Below are 20,040 nucleotides of genomic sequence, written 5' to 3'. Positions count from 1 at the left end.
CAACCCACCGGGATGAGCTCTTTGATGAAAATGACTCGGTCTTAAAACTAGAAGACGTTTGTTTCTACGTCAAGCACACCTCAATAAAGCCGAAATTTTTTAAAAAAGGAGTATTTGGGCTAAGTGCAAGTAATTTAAATACCTGAGGTTTTAGAGAAATGGGCACAAAACAGTAAGGTTTAACTAATGGGCACACATGTTCCAGCAGAGGTTTGTGAGGGGTGGAGGGACAACCCAGCTTGCTGGCCCCCCAGCCCCCTTCCCGGAGCTCAGCCGTCAGCAGCACTCCCCACTCCTGGGCACCTGTTTCTCAGGCAACGGCCTGTGTGCTGACGGATTTCTCCCTGCTTCTGATGTGGCAGGAGGGCTCAGCTGGGGCTAGACAAGAGGGCAGGAAGGCACAGCTGGGGGTGGACAGAGCTCGCACTGGCCACTGCACCCCACCCCCACCCCCAGCTGCTTTCCTCCTCTCTGAAACCAAGGTCATCATGAAGATTTAATGGGGCAAACCTTTCATAGACCACAGGTGTGAAGCAAAGCCTGGGCACTTGGCACCCTCTTTTCTCCCAAATTCAGGTTACTGTTTCAGATGATGCCATATTCCATCTATTTTACATAAAACTGAATTTTACTACAGCATAAATCACGGACCAAACTGACAGTGTTTCCCTCGTGCCTAGAAATGCTATTAGGGAAATTAATTGCTTTCGGTGTACACGAGTTCCATCCCTGCCATGTTCTCCCCTTCGAACACTTAGAAAACTAAGCTGGGTCTCATGCCCTCATCGCTGGCCAAATAGGTTTTACGTTGGTGGTAAATACGAAGCCCGTTCTAGCCCCTCCAACAGCCAAGCTATCCGCATTCAGGGATCCATTTCTATCAGTCACGGTCAATTCCCTGCCACGGTACATTCGTGGCACCAGGCTCCGGGGATTCAGCGACGAGTTGGGACACTTGATGAGCTCAAGGAGCCCAGTGTGGCTGATGGAGGAGGAAGTGTGCAGCGTGGGGGGACAGCTCAAAGGCAGGGAGGAGTGAGTGTGAGGGATGGTCCAAGGAGCTCTGCAGCTGATGGTGCCTGGGAGACGCAGCCCAGGGCGACCGTGAGCCTGGAGCAGACTGTACAGGGGGCAGCAGGAGGGGAGCGTGGCCAGGTGGGGGGAGGGCGTTGAGCAGTGAGCAGTAAGGAGAACAAAGGGAGAGAAGGCAAAGCTTGTAGTCCCATCGTGGCGGTAGGAATGCTTAGGAGACAACAGGGTGCTGATCTGGTGACCACTCGTTGGGAGGGTCCCAGGACCAAGCCTGGGCTTGGCTCCTGCACCAGGTGACACAGGGGGTCGGGGCTTGGTGATCATAAGCGATTTATTACATGTCCCATGTGACATGACTGTATGATGGTCAAGTGAGAACCAGGGCAGGAAGTTATTATGCACAAAATTGTCTTCTTGGGAAGCTTGTTTTTTTTTTTCTTCCCAGTCAAATCCTTTTCCTGAATATTTGGTCCTAAAATACACCTGCAAACACCATAACTTTATATGCAAATTACTATTACTTCAAATATCAGAATTAACATCAATAAAGAACTGGAGATTTTTCCCTATTTTTTAAATTTTAAGTAGGCTCCATGCCCAGCATGGAGCCCAACGCTGGGCCTGAGCTCATGACCATGAGATCAAGACCTGAGCTAAAATCAAGACCTCAGACACTCAACCGACTGAGTCACCCAGGCGCCCTAAGAACTGGAGATTTTAACCAAACTTCTTAGACCGGCCTACAGAATATTCAGTAAATATATAAAAGTCACCTGCTAAACCAACGGTCACACTGTCATGTAGGGGTGGCTCTTAGGGGAGGAGCCATTATTCACAGATACTTTCACTAGGTTTTATTTTATTTAAAGTTTGGTTGGGTACAGAAACACACACACACACTAAGTAGGTTAAAATATCCAAATAAACTTTACTGCAACTTTTGTAGAATTTAATTTGTGCTACAAGACACGTTGCATAGGAAACTATTTAAAGCCCCTGAGGAAAAACATCCACGGTTTAAGGTGCAACTGGTTTTGCTTCTTCTTTGGGGAGAAGGCGAGAGATGATCTCTGCAAAGAATGAAGGTGGGAATGAGAAGCGGAATTTAAGGTTATTTGGTGTGATGATTGGGGAATTGCGTGTCCTGGTTCTTGCAGCATAAAAAACACAGCGTTTTTCTGTGTGGTGTTTTTTCCCCTAGCCAGTTGGTCTTCAGGATCTGAATTAACAGATACATAAGAATGTTCCAGCCCAACAGGGATCACCCCCTGATTACACTAAGTAACTGACATAACATGTTTTAAGACGGCAGAGTTAGAGAATGCGGTCCAGGAATCCCAAGTGGCCCAACATCACTTCATACAAGCACGCCGCGTGTCCTGGCACATTGCCGGGAATCAGCTCTCTTGATTTGCCAGGTAATTCTTCCGTCCTGCCCCTCCCTCCCTCCTGAGCTGCCACCACCACAGTGCGATCATGGAGCCCAACACCGAGTGCCCACACAGCCATGCCGATCGACATCTGTAAAGGTCATCAGGGCAACAACATTCTGCCAAGTCCCTGACTTTAGGTGGGAAACATTTTCATGTTTAGAAAACGTTCATCCTGCTCAGATAATCTTTCTGCGGTACACAAAAAAGATGGTGTCCCCTATGCTATTATTTCCTAGGCCACAGGGGTGTAGCAGGAAGGGAGAGGGGCTGATTTCATATGGAATGAAGAGGAGTTGGCCAGTGGCAGCAGGCCCCTTTGCACACACATTAGCACAGGGCACCCCTCACAGTGAGCTCTCCCTCATGCCCATGGAGGAGAGGCCTTGAGCCCTACAGGGAGCCCTCCCCTGCTCCCAGGGAGAAACAGGACAACGGTGGCTGAAGGCTGCGGGGACCACCGCATGGAAAACGGCACTGTTCTCTTGAACGACCAACTGCACACTGGTGGGGGCCGTGAAGAACGCCAGCTCCCGGCTGCCCTTCCATCTCAAGGGCACCTGCTTGCTCATGTAGGATTTGACTTTGCCCACCAAAGCCTGAAGAAGGTTCGCATGTGCTGTCGCTGATCATTTACGGTAACGCGAGGCAAAGGTACAGAAGAGAAGGAAGTTGAGAGGGGACAGCAGGACCTAGGACACTCTCAGAAACGATGGGCAAGAGCTGGACTCATCTACCAAAAAACCCCATTCCTATTTGATTTACCCTTTTTACAAGTAGAGAGCCAAAGAGGTCCAATACCTGAACAAGTGTCTCCCGCACGCTAAGTGTTGAAATGCAAAGTGTGGCTGGGAATCACCAATGCCCCCAGTGACCTTTAAATACATATATACACCTGTAACATAATTTAAAAAGGTCTTTACAGAACATAAAAGCCTCAACAGCATCCTCCCCTATTAAGGTGTTTTTTTTTTGTTTTTTAACCTTTACGGTCCATTAAAAAAATCAGATACCACCTTTCTCATATGCTTCCCCCCATACTTTAAAAAAAGTGATTTTAAATTTAAATTTATACCTAACAAATAGAAAGCTATTTGATTGGCAACGACCTGCAGTAAAATTCCCTTCAGTCCCCCCGCCCCCCACCGCGATGGAGGAGGGCGCTGGAGCGTTCTGTGTGCTTGGTCTTTGGGTGTGGGTCCGGCCCAAGAGCGACCCTGCGGGTCTGAGCAGCCGGCCCTTCCTCCCTCCCCCGCTCCACGTGATGACGCGGGCATCCAGGACAGATGGAGGGCGCGGGGCCCAGAGCAGCAGCAGGCGTGAGGGAACCCGCTCAAATCACAAAGTCGTCGTGGTCCACAGGACTGAAGGCAGCTGCTCTCAGAATGTCCAGGGAGTTCACCAGGATCAGAGTCCCCGTAAGGTGTTTCCAGCGCTTGGTGATGGGGTTTTTCATCTTGTCCAGGCCTATGTGCAGCTCCTGGATGACGTCCCGGTAGCTGTCCCCGACCTGGTGGCTCCAGGTTAATAAAAAGTCGTAGGCAGGTTTCCACATGGCCTGGATGGTAGAGTCGTCCAAAATAAAAGGAGGGAGGGGGGAGAGAAGATTAGTGGGCAGTAAGAGATTTGATTCTATTATTCGAGCCTATTAACTCCAGTTCCTTTGCTCATTGTTTATGTTTCTCATTGGAGAGCGGGACAAACGCAGAGAAGCAGGTGGCATGGACCCTGTCCAGAGCCCACACGTTCCTGAGGGAAGACGGTGTTTGGGGCAAAAGCAGGTATAGACCAGAGGGTGATTGAGCAAACAGGAAGGACTTCTCTCCTTACAATCCCTGCAGCACTTTCTAGGTGGGTCATTTTTTTAGAAATTCACGGCATTAATAAAGGACACCCTTATTCTGGGATTTCCTCCTTCCTAGGTCTCCCAGGCCCAAACCGGCTTTCTGGAAGCTTAAAGCAACCTCCGCCACCAAGTGAGACTATCAAGAACCCCTGAGCAGGAACCCAACCGTCTCTGGGCAAAGTTCCACAACACACCAGGTACTCAGCCAACAGAGCCTGGGCCAGAGACCAAGCAGAAGAGCCCACAAAGGGCTCCATTCATGCGTTGCTCCGTCTGACGGAAGGTCACTGAAGATCAGGACACGCAGCCAACAGTCCCGAGAAGGACACTCGCCCCACTCACGGAGAGCCTACGCTTTCTCACGGCAACTCACCCACCCCCATCCACATGCTGTTGGGTCAACAGAGCGGTGATGACTCTCACAGCCCGGGCTCACCTCGCTGTCCACGACCCCGTTCCTGTCCCGGTGCGGAGACTCGTACGCGTCCATCTGCTGCTTGGACACCTTGGCGAGCTTCTCGGCCAGCTCCCTCCAGCGCTGCGCCACCTCGACCGCCGTGGTCAGGAGCACGAAGTCCTGGACGAGTCTGACCACCAGGCCCTGGCAGTCCATTTTCAGTAAGGCCTGAGGAGGAAGGAGCAGAGCACGAGGCAGGTCAGAGGGCAGGCTCTGGTTTCCTGGGGCGTTCCACGCGGAGACAACGCGCTCCTGACCCCGAAAGTTCTAAGGCCTAGAAAGTGCCCCCTGAACTCCAGCATGGCCGACACCCACAGGACAGAAGGAAAGCAATGAATTTTGCAGGGTGGACTGGGTTTGCCAGTGCTCTCTCCCCAAAGTCATGTCCACCTGGACACTCAGAATGGCTGTATTCGGAAACAGGGTCTTTGCAGATGTCATTAGTTAAAACCAGGTCATGGCAGCCCCTCGTCCAATGACTGGCTGTCTTTACAAGGAGAGAGACAGAGACAGAGGGAAGAAGTCTGTGTAAGGACAGAGGCAGAGACAGGGTTGAGGCAGCCACAAGGCAAGGAGCGCCAAGGACGGTGGGAGCAAGCGGGAGCCAGAAGCAAGGCCTGGACCAGACCGTCCCCCCGAGCTACCGGAGGAAGCAGGCCTGCCCACACCTCCAGCGCGGGGAGAGAACACACGTCTGCCATCCTGGGCCACCCCGTCGGTGGCACGCTGCCTCAGCAGCCCCGGGATACTGACCCACGGGTGAGGGCGGATGCTGGCTGCTGGCCCTGGTCCCACTCCCTCGGAGCAGCTGGACACAGTGATGTTTCACCGAGATGGACCAGAGGCCCAGGGCTCCGAGGACAGGACGCAGAGCTCCAGGGGCAGACGGGCTCGGACGGGGGCTGAGGCGCACACCGACATCTGGGCTGTCAGGTTTGGAGGGTGAAGTGAAGACTCCGTGTAGAGGATAAGGAGAATGGAGAGGCCCAAGGCTGAGCCTGAGGGAGAACCATCAGACACTTTCCGGAATCAATATGATGGCTCCTTTGCCAAAGCTGAAAGAACTTTCTAGTGTGTCTTCAGAACAGGAGTCACCAACGGTGGAGAGACTTCGGGAGGGAAACAAATGCTTGCCACCCTGGGAAGGAAGGAGGCAAGGGGACCGAGCCTGGCCCAAAACCCCGCCTGGCCCCGAGCCAGCAGGTGGCCACCTTGGGACTCTCTTCCCCCTCTAGGAAAGGGGCCGGATCAGGCAGGCTTCCAACACAGAGCTCAACAGTCCAGCGTATTCTGTGAGACCCTGGGCGGGGGTCTTAAAGAAACAGAATCAAATCAGCGAGCACAAACCAGCAGGCCCCCAGGTCTGCCCACCGTGGGATGCAGAAGGCTTGCCACCCAACTTTCGTGACGGCTGGCTGGGGGCACGTGGGCCTGGCACCATCCATGGAGGCTCTGCCGCCCAGCAGTCTCAGATTCCACCCCAACAGTGGGAAAAGTGGGGCTCCGAGGCCCCGTGGACATGGATATCGGCCCTCGGCCAGGTGAGCATTAAGACCGGAGAGGCTAGAAGCAGGAAAAGTCACCTGGTGCTCTTTCTGTCCTTCTAGGCTCTATTGTCTGTCGTCAGCCCAAGACTCCAAGAGCATAGGCTAAAAACAACAACCCCACCAGCCCCATCCCGACTGAGCGGAACACGCAGCTCCTGTGAGAACTCTGTCCACTGTTCTGACAATGGTGGGTGGCCTTGGCCACGTGCAGCTACGGTCTGCTGGGTTGTTCACTTTCAAGGGCGCAGCTAATGTAGACCGAGTGTCCTCACCTACATTCATGTTTATATTGGGGGAGCTAAACAAGACGGAGGAATGGTGACTGTTTTGGCAATTTGCTGAATGTGTTGGCTGGACGCCCCAGCAGGTCACTCTACAATTTACAACAGGGGTGACGGGTCACTCTGGTGCCGCCCCGGGTCCGCAGGCTGGCAGCTGGCTGGAACTGCGCTTCGCCAGAGAGAGCTTGAGGGTCCCGTGGTCCTGTTCTGGTTTGTTCGTTGTGTTCTGGAATAAGCTACTACAACTGAGCGCTTACTGGGAGCCGGGCATGGGCTCTNGGCTGGCAGCTGGCTGGAACTGCGCTTCGCCAGAGAGAGCTTGAGGGTCCCGTGGTCCTGTTCTGGTTTGTTTCGTTGTGTTCTGGAATAAGCTACTACAACTGAGCGCTTACTGGGAGCCGGGCATGGGCTCTTCCGCCCCTCAGCACCCCACGGGGCAGGTGCCGAGCTCACCCCAGCCTGCAGATTAGGCCGAGAGAGTGATGGAGACCCCCCCACGCCCACAGATGGCCTGTCCAGGGTCCCTCGAGGTGACAGAGGTGGAGGGAGGCCTTAGTGGTTCCGTGAGCACTCAGTCCTCGACATCACGGATGGAACCAAACAAAACACGGATCTGGATTACACGACATGTCAACTCTATATATTTCAGAAAAGGGTCTGCTTTCACTTGAATTTTCATATATTCAAGTAAAATTGTTTTAAAAAATCAACGTTTAGTAGGTCTGTGCTTCGGAAGATATAAATACATCTACGTCCCTGTGTACGGCAGGAGGACATGAGATACATCGGTCGAATTCTGGATTTAAATTTTTGTGGGGTGGTGCTACTGAAGCCCCGAAAGCACTGAGGCTGGTGGGCCCCCCCCACACAGGGTGGACGGTCAGTCCCTCCATGTCCCTGCTCAGCTCTGGCCCCCGGTTTCCCAGCGCACAGGGTGAATGTGTGTCCGTGTGCCCGGCTGCCTGGCTCCGGAGGCGGCCAAGTTTTCCAGGTAACAGAACGCATCAGAGTCATGCTTTCTGACTGGGGTCACCCCTGGCAGGAGCGAGGACAGTGGCTCTGTCCCCTGTCCCCAGGGGCCCTGGGCAAGGACCGGGGCTCCAACACGAGGAGCACGGAGAACGCAGGGACGGAGACGCCTTCATTTACTAACTTCAGCTCTGCTCACGCTTGGATCAGCCAGCACGGTTTCAATGGTCACAGAGCGGCCACACTGCCACCCAAGAGGCAGCCAGGCATTTTTTTAAGGGCACATTTTGGGAACGGGGAATGACCAAACGTGCTCGACAAAGGGCTACACAGGGAAGATGTTTCGGCTCTGAGGGCCCTGTGGTCTCTGTCCCAAGCCTCCGAGCCCGCTGGCGTGGAGAGAACACAGCACAGACGCTGTATGAAGCGACGGGCTCGGGCTCGGTCCCCTGTGACTTCACTTACAAGAGCAGGCGGCCCAGTCTGCCAAGCCCGGTTTTAGGAGATACTCTCAGGAAAAGACGACGAGATGTCACCGGGTTTTGCCGCACCTTCATCCCACCCATGCTGCTATTCCCAACACGTGCAAACATCAGACAGGCCAGCCTCCCCCGTGTGAGCTGCGGGCAGCAGAGCCTCGGCTTTGGGGCCTCCTGGCAGGAACCCCAGGAACCGCCTAAACGCACAGTGGTTGGCTAACTGCCCCTCTCGGGGGTAATAAGGGGGCTTCTCTCCCGACTCTCGGAGAATCACTCCACACCGTCCTCCCCAGCCCCACCCCACACTCCGAAGCTCCCAGTTCACCCCTCATTTCCATCAGCTTGGGCTTTATTCCACTCCTGGACTCAGCTGCCCTTCCCTTGATTTGTATCCTAGACTAACTTTCTCTTTCTCAGAGAACCTTCTCCAAAGAGCCCGCCCCTGGACTCAGACGACCCTGGCCACAGCCGCCACCGGTGACCCCTGGTCGCCAAGCCCGGTGGCTTCACCCTGGTGGCTCCAGTGTCAGCTCTGAGCGCCGGCCTCGGCCCCTTTGGGAAGGTCCACCCACGGCCCTGGCTGTCCCCTCCCCGCCCCAGCTGACCGCCTGTCCCTCCCCACCGTGAGGAGGGACCTGCGTCTTGTGCCAGAGGGAATCCCGGGTATCAGGACTAACCTCTCATCTGGGAAGCATGTCATTGAACCTAGATACCTCCAGTCTTAGACAAATGGTTCCCTGGGGTTCCGTCTGCCACCCGCCATGCACATGCTCCCAGGTGTCGGCCACTCAGATCTACTCCCGTCTCTAGCTTGAGCCAAGCCCTTTCCTGCAGTGTTGTCACAGTTCCCGGTACAAATACACACGAACACGTGTTCGCCACACAGCGCACCCCAAGACGCAGTCAAGAACTGCACCATGCCAAGAGCCCCAACGGGGAACCCAAGGTTGGCAAAAGGGAGCAGGGGTCTCCTGATGGTCCATCACCACAGTAACACCACCTGCCACTCGCTGCCTGTCACTCCCAGCTGTGTACTCCCGGGTGACAAAACCATTTTTCATTCAGGACCAAACAAAACCTGGCATGAGCCAAGACAGCTGTGCAAACGCCAGACCCCCGAGCTCTGAAGGTCCACAGGGCCGTGCACGTGCCAAGGAAACAGAGCCTGTGCCCGATGATGCAGTGAAGAGTGGCCGCAGGCCCCCGGGCCAACCAGCCAGCTGACAAGGACCCGCGGGGGGTGGGGGGGAGCGAGCTGCAGCCAGATTCGAAAGGCCTGGCTGCAGAAGCTGCCCTCTGCTGCTGTGGCTGCCAAGTGTGAGACTCCGATGAAGGCTAAGTGGCCAAGGGAATCTGCACACACGTGGAAGGGTGCTCCCAGCCCAGCATCCTCGGATCGGCCGCACCTCTCACCTCTGATAAAAAGCTGTTACCCATCCGTTTCCTTCACGCTAGTAGATCTAGAAAGTTAGGTCCTCCACCCCCAGCCGACCTCCCGATACTCTGCAGGAATGACGCTCGGAGTGGGCTACCCCACTGACGGCTGCTTCCGAGTGGCTAAGGGGCTGTGGGGCCTGGCAAGGGGCAAGGACGCGCCTGGATCCAGCCTGACTCCCCTTCCCCCCTGAAACACTGTACCCTTCTCCGTGCCTACGGAACAAAGCACTAGCGTGATCTGGTACAGGTGGCTGCACGCCCCACATACCGTCTTCCTGCATCACTGCAGCCTCTGGTCTGCCCCCATCGATGCTTTTCTGAACCCCGGCCCTTGCCCACGCTGTGCCTCCAACCTGACAGCCCTCCCTCCCCAGCGAGTGGGCTCCTGCACTTCCTTCCGGCATCAGCGCCGGCCCCCACCCCCGGCCCTGCTCGCCTGTCCCTGGTCTACCAAGGGGGGCCCTTCTCTTCGGGGCTCACGGCAAGTGTGTCCTGCATGCATGTTCACTCCATGCCTTGCTCAAGTCAAGGGCCCGCATTCTTGGGAAGCCCAGCAGCATCAGCCCTGAGCACACCGCAGGCAGCCCAGAAACAGCGAGTGAATATCAAGTACAGACACTCCCCCCGGCCATCTGTGGCGGCTCTTCCCTGCTCTGTGTCAGAAGCTTCGGTCCCCTGGGGTGCCTGGGTGGCACAGCGGTTTAGCGTCTGCCTTCAGCTCAGGGCGTGATCCCGGCGTTATGGGATCGAGCACCACATCAGGCTCCNGCTATGAGCCTGCTTCTTCCTCTCCCACTCCCCCTGCTTGTGTTCCCTCTCTGGCTGGCTGTCTCTATCTCTGTTGAATAAATAAATAAAATCTTTTAAAGAAAAAAAAAAAGCTTCAGTCCCGTACCTCCCACTCAGTAATCCCTGAGTGCCCGTTCCGACATTGCCCCAACCCACCCACGAGTCCCACCGGCAGAGGTCCCCGGGGGCTCCGTCCACCCTGGCCACTCTCCTCGCTCAGTGCCAGCCACGCCCTCCCTGTGGCAGCCCCACGTCGCCCCTCCCCTCCCCACCGCCTTCAGTCCGGCCTGGGGGGCACGGTCAGGGAGATGGCCATCCTCTTGCCACGGACAGCGGGGGCTTGCACCGCAGAGCAGGTCCAGCGAATACTTTCCCCATTGGCTAGCGGCCCAGGCTGGTCCTGTAGTGTGATACCAACCTCCCCCTTTCTACTTCTCAGGATGGCAATTCCCAGTTGTGCCAGAGAAACAGAGGCCGTCCTCAATCTCTACTCACATGCACAAAAAAGAGGCAGACGAAGAAACGCAGAGGCCTCAAGGAGAGGAAAACTCTTACCAAAATGAAGCTAGACTTTGGAGCAGCAGTTCTGAAAACTTCAGATTCACAGATCCTGGTGGGAATCTCATGAAACATGGATCTCCTCCCAAGGGATCAAAACAGAGGCAACTGGGGTGTGAGTCTCCCTGTGCCCCTCACCCCCACCCGGCACTCGGGGATCCATCGGAGACCTCCAAGGAGCTCGCGAATCCAGCAGGAGACCACCTCAACGGTGCTCTCCATGGTGGCTCTGGAGCTGTTTGGGGCTCCCTAAAGACCCCACATCAATGCCCATCTCCAGGTGCACACGCACCTGTGCATTTCGGGGAGCGAAGACGCGCCCAGACGCCGGCCCGGTGCTTCGCCAAAGCCACGCCCGAGTGTGCACGGAGAGTCGGGGAGACTGGCCTCGGCCCCAGGCCCCTGCTGAGCACTTACCATCATGAGCTCCTTCTGGAAGGATTTTCGGTCTTTGTTCTCCGTGTTATTACAATCCTCCTTCAGCTTTTCCAGAACAGAGGCCACCCGCTCGGGCTCGCTGTCCAGCTCCGCCCGGCAGAAAAAGGTGAGCGGCAGATTCCCGTAGCCCAGGGCGTCGGCGAAGGAACGCCAGCTGCTGATGTTCTCCATGAGCAGGGTCCTGACGGAGGCGTAGATGTAGGTGAGGAACTTACACGGCCGCAGAATCTGCTCGAGCAGCACCGACGTGCTCAGCTCGGGCCCCGAGAGCAGGCTCGGCCTGGCCTTGCCCACCACCAGCACGTTCTTGGCGTGCACGAGGCCGACCTTGCCCTGGTGGTAGCCGATGTACCACTCCTTGGTCCACAGCTGCCCCTTCAGCCGGATCTTCTCCTCGCTGAGCAGAGCGACGGCATCGCCCTTCTTGTACTCCAGCAGGTAATGGTTCTTGCTCTGCCGCACCACGGTCTTGAGCAATTTGCCGAACTTGAGGCTGGACACCGGGCGGTCCTGGAAAGTCGGGTATTTGGAGGTGGCAGCAAACGGGGACAAAATTATTTTCCCGACCTCGTTCTTCTTGAGGAACCGTCTTTGCCCGGAAGGCTTGATGGCACTTTTAGGGGGCGGCTGGGGAGTCTGGACACAGAACTGGGTCAGGATGGCCTCCTGGTCGCCTTTCACCTGAACCCGCAGCGTGAAGTCGGACAGCTCGCTGGGGTTCTGGCAGGTGATGGGGAAGATGAGGCGGCTCACCTTTCCCAGCTTCATCTGGAATCCCCTCACCACTTTGGCCTGCTCACTGCCTCTGACCTCGTAATTGGTCATGTTGGAAAACATGCAGACGTGGAGGTCCTGGGGCCTGGACAGGACGAACTGGTGCTTACCCCAGAGCTGCAGGGCCACTGGGGCGGGGCTGGGGGCCTGGCGGGTGACCTCGCTGACCAGTAGTGTCTTTGGGGCACAGTCGTGCCCAAAAATGGTCACCACGGTCTTGAAGGACGGGTGAATGTGTTTGGGGCCATAGAGCCCCACGGTGATCTTTTTATTGATGAAGTCCCACACCGTGGAAGGGTAGAGAATGTTTGGGCCGTGGGCCACGATGGCCAGGTACATACAGGGCTCCAGGTTGTCCAGCTGTACCTGGACCGTGTCCCCATAGCTGTAGGTGAGGGGGATGGGGACATAGGGCCCTTCCTTCAAGTCACTCCGCAGGCACTGGAGGCCCACTGTGCTTTTGCTAAAAATGTCATTTTTCACCTCAGCTGAAACTTTCATCTCCAAGATGACGTAGGTCTTCACCTCCAGCGTGCTCAGCTTCACCTCCAGCACCGGGCTGACACTGCTGCACCGGTCACTGTTGAGCTCCAGTGGGGGGTCCAGCAGCGCCTTCATGGAGATCTGCTGCGTCTCGCCAGGGGCCACGTGGCCTTCAGGCACGTGGATGCTGATGTTGGTGTCGGGCAGCTGCACCGCGCCCCCGGAGCTGTCCAGCTTGCACACGATGCTCGTCTCCACCGCCTGGGTCTGGCCCCAACCGGGACTCTGGCCCAGCAAGTCCAGATCGTGGCAAGAGCGGGCCAGCTTCCGGTGGCTCAGCCAGGCGGCGCGGAAGTCCTCCCGGCTCTGGAACTGCTCCGGGGCCGGCGACTTCAAGCCCGTGAAGAAGCCCAATGAGTCAGGAGCGTCTGACTTGGCCTGCAGGACCGACAGTTCCGACAGACTGTAGGAACGCTTGCTCCTGAAGAACGGGCTGCCCCGCTTGCCCGGAGCCTCCGCCTGGAGGCGGCTGGTGGCCGGCAGCTCGTCGAAGATGTTGCCGGTGCTATTCGTGGTGGCGGAGCTGGACTCTGTGAACGAAGACGCGCCTGTATCAAAAAGGAGCAGATCCACGGTACTTCTGGGAGCCGGTTCGCCCACGCCGGGTGTCACCGGCACATTCCCATTCAGGAATGGGTTTGTCTGGGCCCCGTTCCAGAAAGGGTTATTACTGTAGGTTTTGCTGGATCCCTTGTCATCAGTCCACCCCCCGAGCAGGTCTAACTCCTTGGCCACCTCGTCTGGGCTATCTGGAAGATTGTCGATCACTCCACTGTCGCTCAGTGTGGAGTTCCGGTAGTTTAAGGGCTGCACGTAGGAGGAGGGGATGTAGCCCATCTCTGTGGTGTTGTGCGCGTACCACCACTCCCCGCCGGACGTGTCCAGGACGTACAGGTGGTCGCCCTTGGAGAACTTCAGGGTGGTGAAGTTGGTTGGGCAGTAGTCCTTGATTGCGATCACTTCCTTTGCATTTCCAAAAGGTGTGGGATTGTCTACTAGCAAGGCACTGGGGGAAGGCACTGCACAAAACACAAAGAGACAGGGGGTGAGGGCGAGGCCCACGGGCGTGCAGAGCACTGAGATAGAGCGAGGAGGGCATTCTTCACGACGTGCACAGTGCGCCAGGCGATTGGCAGAAACCGCGGAAGCAAACCCTGGCTCCCCGCTCACTAGTCCCCCTGCAGCTGTCCTCTCACTCAGCACAGCGGGGCAGTTCACACGACCCTGTTTCCCAGGGATCACTAAGATGCCATCTCATTTTTCAAGTTTTTTAATTTTTTAAAGATTTTATTTTTAAGTCATCTCTACACCCAACATGGGGCTCGAACTCCCAAACTCGAGATCAAGACCAACTGAGCCAGCCAGGCGCCCCAAATACTGTCTCATTTTGACCTGTGTTCTGTTTATAGTACCTAGCTTCCCAGAGCTTCCACTGGGCCGAGAGAGAAAAGCTGAATGTGACTGACTCAGCAACAGTGACGTTCTGAGCAGAGTGACCCACGGCGTACCGGGGACGGGCAATAAAGAGCCGCCAAAGCAGCTCTCGATGTCACTCAGAATGACCACTTGGAAACCGCGTCTCCCGCATGCCTTGAAAAGCAACGGTTTCAGGTCTGGTGTCATTCACGTTATTTATGAGCAAATGCTGACATCTGAAAAACCCCAACACTTTAAACAGTGACCCGAGCTCATTTATGGTTCATGGCATTCAGCCACGTAGGTCACGGATGTAGACAGCGGTTGGAGCGGCCAAAGTCAGTCACCTCAAGCAGGGGTGTGTGTTTTGAAAAGTAACGGATAATTAAATACTAAGTGTTTCCTCTCCCTCCCATACACAACGAAGTATATCCGGAGCATGAGGAAAGTTCCTTCGGGAGGAATAAGCCCCCACCCCAACCGCACCTTGTTTCCCAGAGTTTGTGAATATTCTCATGTCTTGTACCAAACAACTGTAAGAAAGGACCGTGTTTAGTGGAACTACTCCCACATCGTCTCTCATACATGATTAAGTCAATACGCATTCTGTTCTATCAAACTGGCCCTCCAAAAATACCATCTGCCGGTTTCCTTTCCCTTTGAAAAGAAATAATGAAAATTGAATTGCATTTCCTTAGCACAGTCTTGGAAAATAAAGCAGGAAGTTTCTATCTATTTCCATGAACCGGGTTAGAGGGATATGCTTGGCAGAAAGCTCACCTGGGCCGTGAAGGCCATCACCTCCCACTCTCAGTGTCGGGTGTTGGGGGGAATCTGGCCCTAGGTCCACTGGGCCTGGGCTGTAACCCAGGCCTTTAGAAGCCATGTGGCCTCAGAAGCCTGAGATTCTTTCCTCAGCGGGCTCTGCTGAAGAGAAAGCTCTGATCGTGTCCTTAGCATAATGATGCTTAGCCCAAGGTAAGAACTCACAAAGGGTTACGTTGAAAGTGGACATCTCCACCCCCCTCCTAATTTTATTTTCTCCATGGCACTTATCATTAACTGATATATCACATATATATATACATATATATATATATACATTTTTTTTTTTTTCCTGTGGGGAGGACTGCGTCGCTCCCTTAGCGTCTATTTTGCACAGTGGTAATCCTGGAAGACAGCCTGTCACCTAGCAGGTGTTCAACAAATATTCGTGGAATGAACGTTCATCTCGCATGCACATGACAGAGAGGCCATATCCACGTTACGGGGTCAAGGTGTTCTCCCTGGCTGTGACCTGCTATAAAATCAGCCCAACGAGAAATCACTTACAGTGAAGGGAGGGAAGTGAATAAAACAGCCAAGATAAAGAGAATGCCTTTGGGGGAGAGGTGAGGGGGGAGGGGAATGGATCAGACTGAGGTCAGGGGACAACAAGAAATCCGTTACTTTTCTTGCTTTGTTTTCCAGGTACCGTCTCCAATAATATAAACCACTTTTTGTTTCTTTGACACATCTAATGAAAATGTCACATAAAAATTAAAACCAAATGAAAATCAGAGAGCCTGCCAGCTATTAAAATCTTGTTAGGATCCTTCAGAAGTTATATCCCTATTATGTTCCCCGGAACAATTCCCTTAGAGTGATATTTTTAAAATTAAAAACCAAAAGCTATTAAGCAGGCTTTGTATATAGCCTAAGAAAATGTATCAACGCAAATTATCACTTTAGTTTCACCAGGCTGAAGAATAAAAATGGGTTCACTTAAAATTCCAAGCACTCTCCTTAGCAGAGAAGCAGTAACACATTTCACTCAAGGGTCAGGCTCATCCAGTGGGAAACGGAGCTCCTCCCTGCCGGGCGCCCCGTGCAACAGGACTCGGGGGTGAGCTCCTTCCACACGGGTCCCTCCACCAGTCACCTGTCACAGGGCACTGGGGGACACAGGCGGGGCGTCCATCCAATCAAATGCAGGAGAATCCTTATCAAATCCCATCTTAATGAATTCTGGGGAGTGCTGCCCAGATTCACGCTATCCTTGATTTTAATACCAAAAAAAAAAAAAAAAAAAAACCCCCGATTGTCGGGAAGTTGANAGTTGAGTGCACTGAGTAATACAATTTGTACCCCTCTGCCTCAGCTCTGGTGCAGGTGGAACGTGAATTGGGGGGCGGAGGACTTCGCAGCGGATGTTCTGGCTGGAATGAATCCCCACCTTGAAGCCTGTCTACCATCGGGTCGCAGGTGCGGCTGCCTCGCTGCAGAGCTGCCTTGGGAAGGGGGTCCTGGGGCTCCGTGGGCATCACACCCTTGGCTCACTGGCCCAGCTCGCGTCCCGAGCTGTCTCGTTGGTCTTTTTTCCACAACTGCAGTGTTCTGTTAGGACCCTAACACCTCTCAGATCACCATTGTTATTTTAAAAAATTCAGCTCTCTTGGGGGGCCTGGGTAGCGCAGTCGTTAAGTGTCTGCCTTCGGCTCAGGGCGTGATCCCGGCATCCCGGGATCGAGCCCCACATCAGGTTCCTCTGTTGGGAGCCTGCTTCTTCCTCTCCCACTCCCCCTACTTGTGTTCCCTCTCTCGCTGGCTGCCTCTGTCACATAAATAAATAAAATCTTTAAAAAAAAAAATTCAGCTCTCTCATTTCAAGACCCCAGCCCAAATTCCACAAATAACGCTCCCATTTTCCAGCTTTAACCATAATTAGCTGGGCTATAAAGAAAGAAGGCGATGCCCATTACCGGACTGTGAAAAACGAAGGGTCCCATTATTTAAGGCAATACCTGGTAACTCTGTTGCTTTTACTGATAAAATCTCATGACTTCCTTTGCTAGTCTGTTCATGTGAAGAACATTTAACGCAATGCTCAGGGCTCTAAGCATAAAGCATAGACGGGAAGAGGAAGAAGGTGAGGCTACAGTGAAGGCAGAAGAGATTAGGAAGAGACAAATGGGGTGCATATGGTCTTTAGGACATCAGGGAAGAGGGCTGCAATGTTACCTGGGAGACAGCAGTTGGTTCAGGGACTATTTATTTAGCACTGGCTTTGTGCCAGGGGCTAAAGATACAAAGGTCAAGAGCAGCTCCCATGGCTCATCTTGCACTCTGGAGGGCCCAGGGGGTAACTTCAACACATTGTGGTAAACACCGCAGGGAAGGTGCTGGATGTCGCTGCTGCTGCTGCATCAATCACATGGGGCACAGTAAGCACCTGCTCAGGTCAGAGTGGACTTCTGGGAAGAAAATGGCCCACGGGCACCCATCACCCATCTCACTGACCCAGCTGTATGGGGCTGTTAGAGGAAACCAGAGGCTCGGGGTGATTCACCCCAGGGCCACCTCGAAAGCAGCGTCAGCAAACCATGGCCCCTTTCATGTTTTTGTAAATAAAGTTTTATTGGAACACAGCCGTGTGCATTGCTTACTGTCTTCTCTGACTGCTCTCGAGCTGCCACAGCACAATGGAATGGCTGTGAAAGAACCCTTAGGGCCTGCAAGGATTATAATATTTCCTGGGTGACCCTTTGCAGGAGAAGCTTGCTGACCCCAGTCCCAGATCCCCTTTTTCTCTCTAGCGGTTCTCAATATTTCATTGGCTGACCACACTCTCTCCTTCCCTCCAGTATCGTGAGCACCCAGCTCCCTACCTTAATGTCCCCAAAACTCTCAAAGAGAAAATACAAACACATTCTGTATGGAGAAGTTGCATTACCAAAGGGAACCAAAAAACCAAAACAAGACAGGTGGTTATTGTTGCAGGGCTGGATTTATCATCGATGAAGTCGGAGAGCTAAAATTTAACTGCCTGGATGGGAACTTGGCAGCCTTTAAGGCGGAGAAGTCCTTGGGTCTCAGAGCACCTGCAAATCACGATCTTCCTCCTGTCCCCAGCCACAGTTCGGTCCCTGTGAGCTCACCTTTTTTTTTTAAAGATTTTATTTATTCGACAGAGAGAGAGAGAGAGAGAGAGAGCATGTGCGCACAAGCGGGGGGGGCAGCAGAGGGAGAGGGAGAAGCAGGTTCCCCGCTGAGCAGGGAGCCAGACGCGGGGCTCGATCCTAGGACCCGGGATCATGACCTGAGCTGAAGGCAGACGTTTAACTGACTGAGCCACCCAGGCGCCCTGCAAGCTCACCTTTGACGTCATTAAAGCTCGCTTCTGAAAACCCTTCGCTCAGGTCGATCAGGGTCCCCTCGGACTTGCACCGGGGGAGGCCGCTGGAGTTGGCCGCTCGGATACGCTGAGCTGCCATCTTGAACTCTCCTCCCAGGGGCACAGCTAAGGTTTCATCCCTGTTCCTCTGGGTATCCCAGCACTCGCTGAAGCTCTTCTCAGGCAACCATGCTGCACGATGGGGTCAACTTGGCAATGTGCTTCTTCCTGAAAGTGGGGGAAGAAAACATGAGAATTTCCCTTGAGCAACTGAAACATGGGTTGAATAGTGATTTTTTAGGAAGCGAGAATCCTCTTTCTTCCAGAGGCTGTTTCAATAAAGACAGACCCATGTCGCTTGTCCTGGCCCAAGAGAGCAGAGTGGGGCTCGCTCCCTGGATTCTCTGTGCCCCTTACACTCATCTCATCGCTTCTGTTGTTGCACAGAGCCAGGCCGTGTCTCCTGGCCTGCTGTCTGCACCCCTTCTTCCTGGGGCACGATGGGGCTTGGGAAATTTGTTCCAGCACCTGGCCAGACTGCTCACCACCGTGAAAGAGGAGGACAAACAGGATGTGTACAGCCCACAGAACCAGTTTCAGGGTTCGGGGAAGAAAAAATCTGTCTCCCCAGACAGTGGCTGGTCCCATTACCGGTCCAGCCCCAGCTGAGCTCCCACACCCGGGAGAGGAGAGCTCGGCGTGGTCAGAGGGCAATGCTCCCTGCCCACACTTGCCTTGAAATCCTCCCTGGATCCCTAACAGACAACAATCCTACATAAAATACACATGCAGCCATTTCTGCCTCTAAGTCATCCCTGGGTACCGTGTGCGGGTGAAGCCATGGTATAGGGCCTCGGCCAGCAGAGGAAGTTTCTATGGACGGAGCGCAAGAATCATCGCTCCAAGGCCTGTTTCTTTCTAGAGAGGGCACAAAGGGGGGTTCTGGAGACTGTGACATGACTAGCTATGGGCAGACCCTCACCAGCCCACGGGCAGGAGCCAGTTTCAAAGCAGCGAATTCCCCATGCCCTTTCAAGGGCAATGGGCAGACACAGCAGGGCTGGCCCAGCACTCAGGGAGGGTTTAAAAGAAAAGCCGAAAGGGGCACTGTCATGAGACATGACTGCAAAGCGATGCCTTCGCTCCCACGCCGGTACAGCCCCGAGGACCCCAAGGCCGGCTGGGGGAGCCCCGTGCTGTAACACCGAGGGTCCACAGCGCCGGACTAGCTGCCTGGCCGAGGCCCATTGTGGGGGGCAGGATGCAGGTGCACGTGGCGATGGGCGGGGGCCCCTGGATGAGCCCCGCCTCCCTCACAGTCCTGTAAGGCACGTTGGTGGGGTCCCATGGGGCTCATTTTATCCAGGCGGGGACAGCGGGAGCCAGCAGCTCACCTGAGGCACCTAGAGAACACGACAAGGCCTCCCAACGAGCAGCTGGAAGAATCTGGACGTTGGCAGGTAAGACTAGAGATGAACACGCCACTAGCGGGATTCTTGCATTCCCTATCACGGGATTCTTGCATTCCCTATCACGACCCAGAAGGCAGCTTGGGGGTGAGCCAGGGCCTCAGGGGTGGGCAGAGAAAGCATCACAGGACACCACTGGAATTTCTGGAGACTGATCACTGAGGACGAGGACATAGTTTCTGCCCCAAGCCAGTGGAGAGCCAAAGAGTGTGTTAGCAGTTACATAAAGCGATCTGCAGTCCTTTTAAAAACACAAGAGGCCCCGACAGAGGGTGCCATTCAAGGAACAGAGGAGCCACTAACGGCACCGCTCTGACAAGCTCACTTCATCAGCCGGAGCGGAGCCACGGCTCCGACGTGATCACCGGCAGCCAGAGGCATCGCGTGCCCACCGAGCATCAATGCGTGCATTCACGCCGCCT

At 54.6% G+C, this 20,040-nt stretch overlaps 1 protein-coding gene across 4 annotated transcripts in view; it reads right to left on the bottom strand.

Annotated features, from left to right (window-relative positions):
- Positions 1-1,936: 1,936 nt before the first annotated feature.
- SH3BP4 (SH3 domain binding protein 4) overlaps positions 1,937-20,040 on the bottom strand; it is a 48,716-nt gene continuing 30,612 nt past the window's right edge. For all 4 annotated transcript variants that reach the window (XM_034655444.1, XM_034655446.1, XM_034655445.1 and 1 more), the window contains 4 exons: positions 18,132-18,377; positions 11,243-13,599; positions 4,745-4,933; positions 1,937-4,020 (listed from right to left, as the gene is read on the bottom strand). In XM_034655444.1, the coding sequence (XP_034511335.1) occupies positions 3,796-4,020; positions 4,745-4,933; positions 11,243-13,599; positions 18,132-18,249 (2,889 nt within the window). In that variant the 5' untranslated portion in view covers positions 18,250-18,377 and the 3' untranslated portion in view covers positions 1,937-3,795. The remainder of the gene's footprint in view (positions 4,021-4,744; positions 4,934-11,242; positions 13,600-18,131; positions 18,378-20,040) is intronic.

This window comes from Ailuropoda melanoleuca, chromosome 2 (genome assembly GCF_002007445.2).
Source record: "Ailuropoda melanoleuca isolate Jingjing chromosome 2, ASM200744v2, whole genome shotgun sequence".
Classification (NCBI taxonomy): Eukaryota; Metazoa; Chordata; class Mammalia; order Carnivora; family Ursidae; genus Ailuropoda; species Ailuropoda melanoleuca.
The sequence above is the reverse complement of the archived record's forward strand: the minus strand, read 5'-3'. Positions and strand labels throughout refer to the sequence as shown.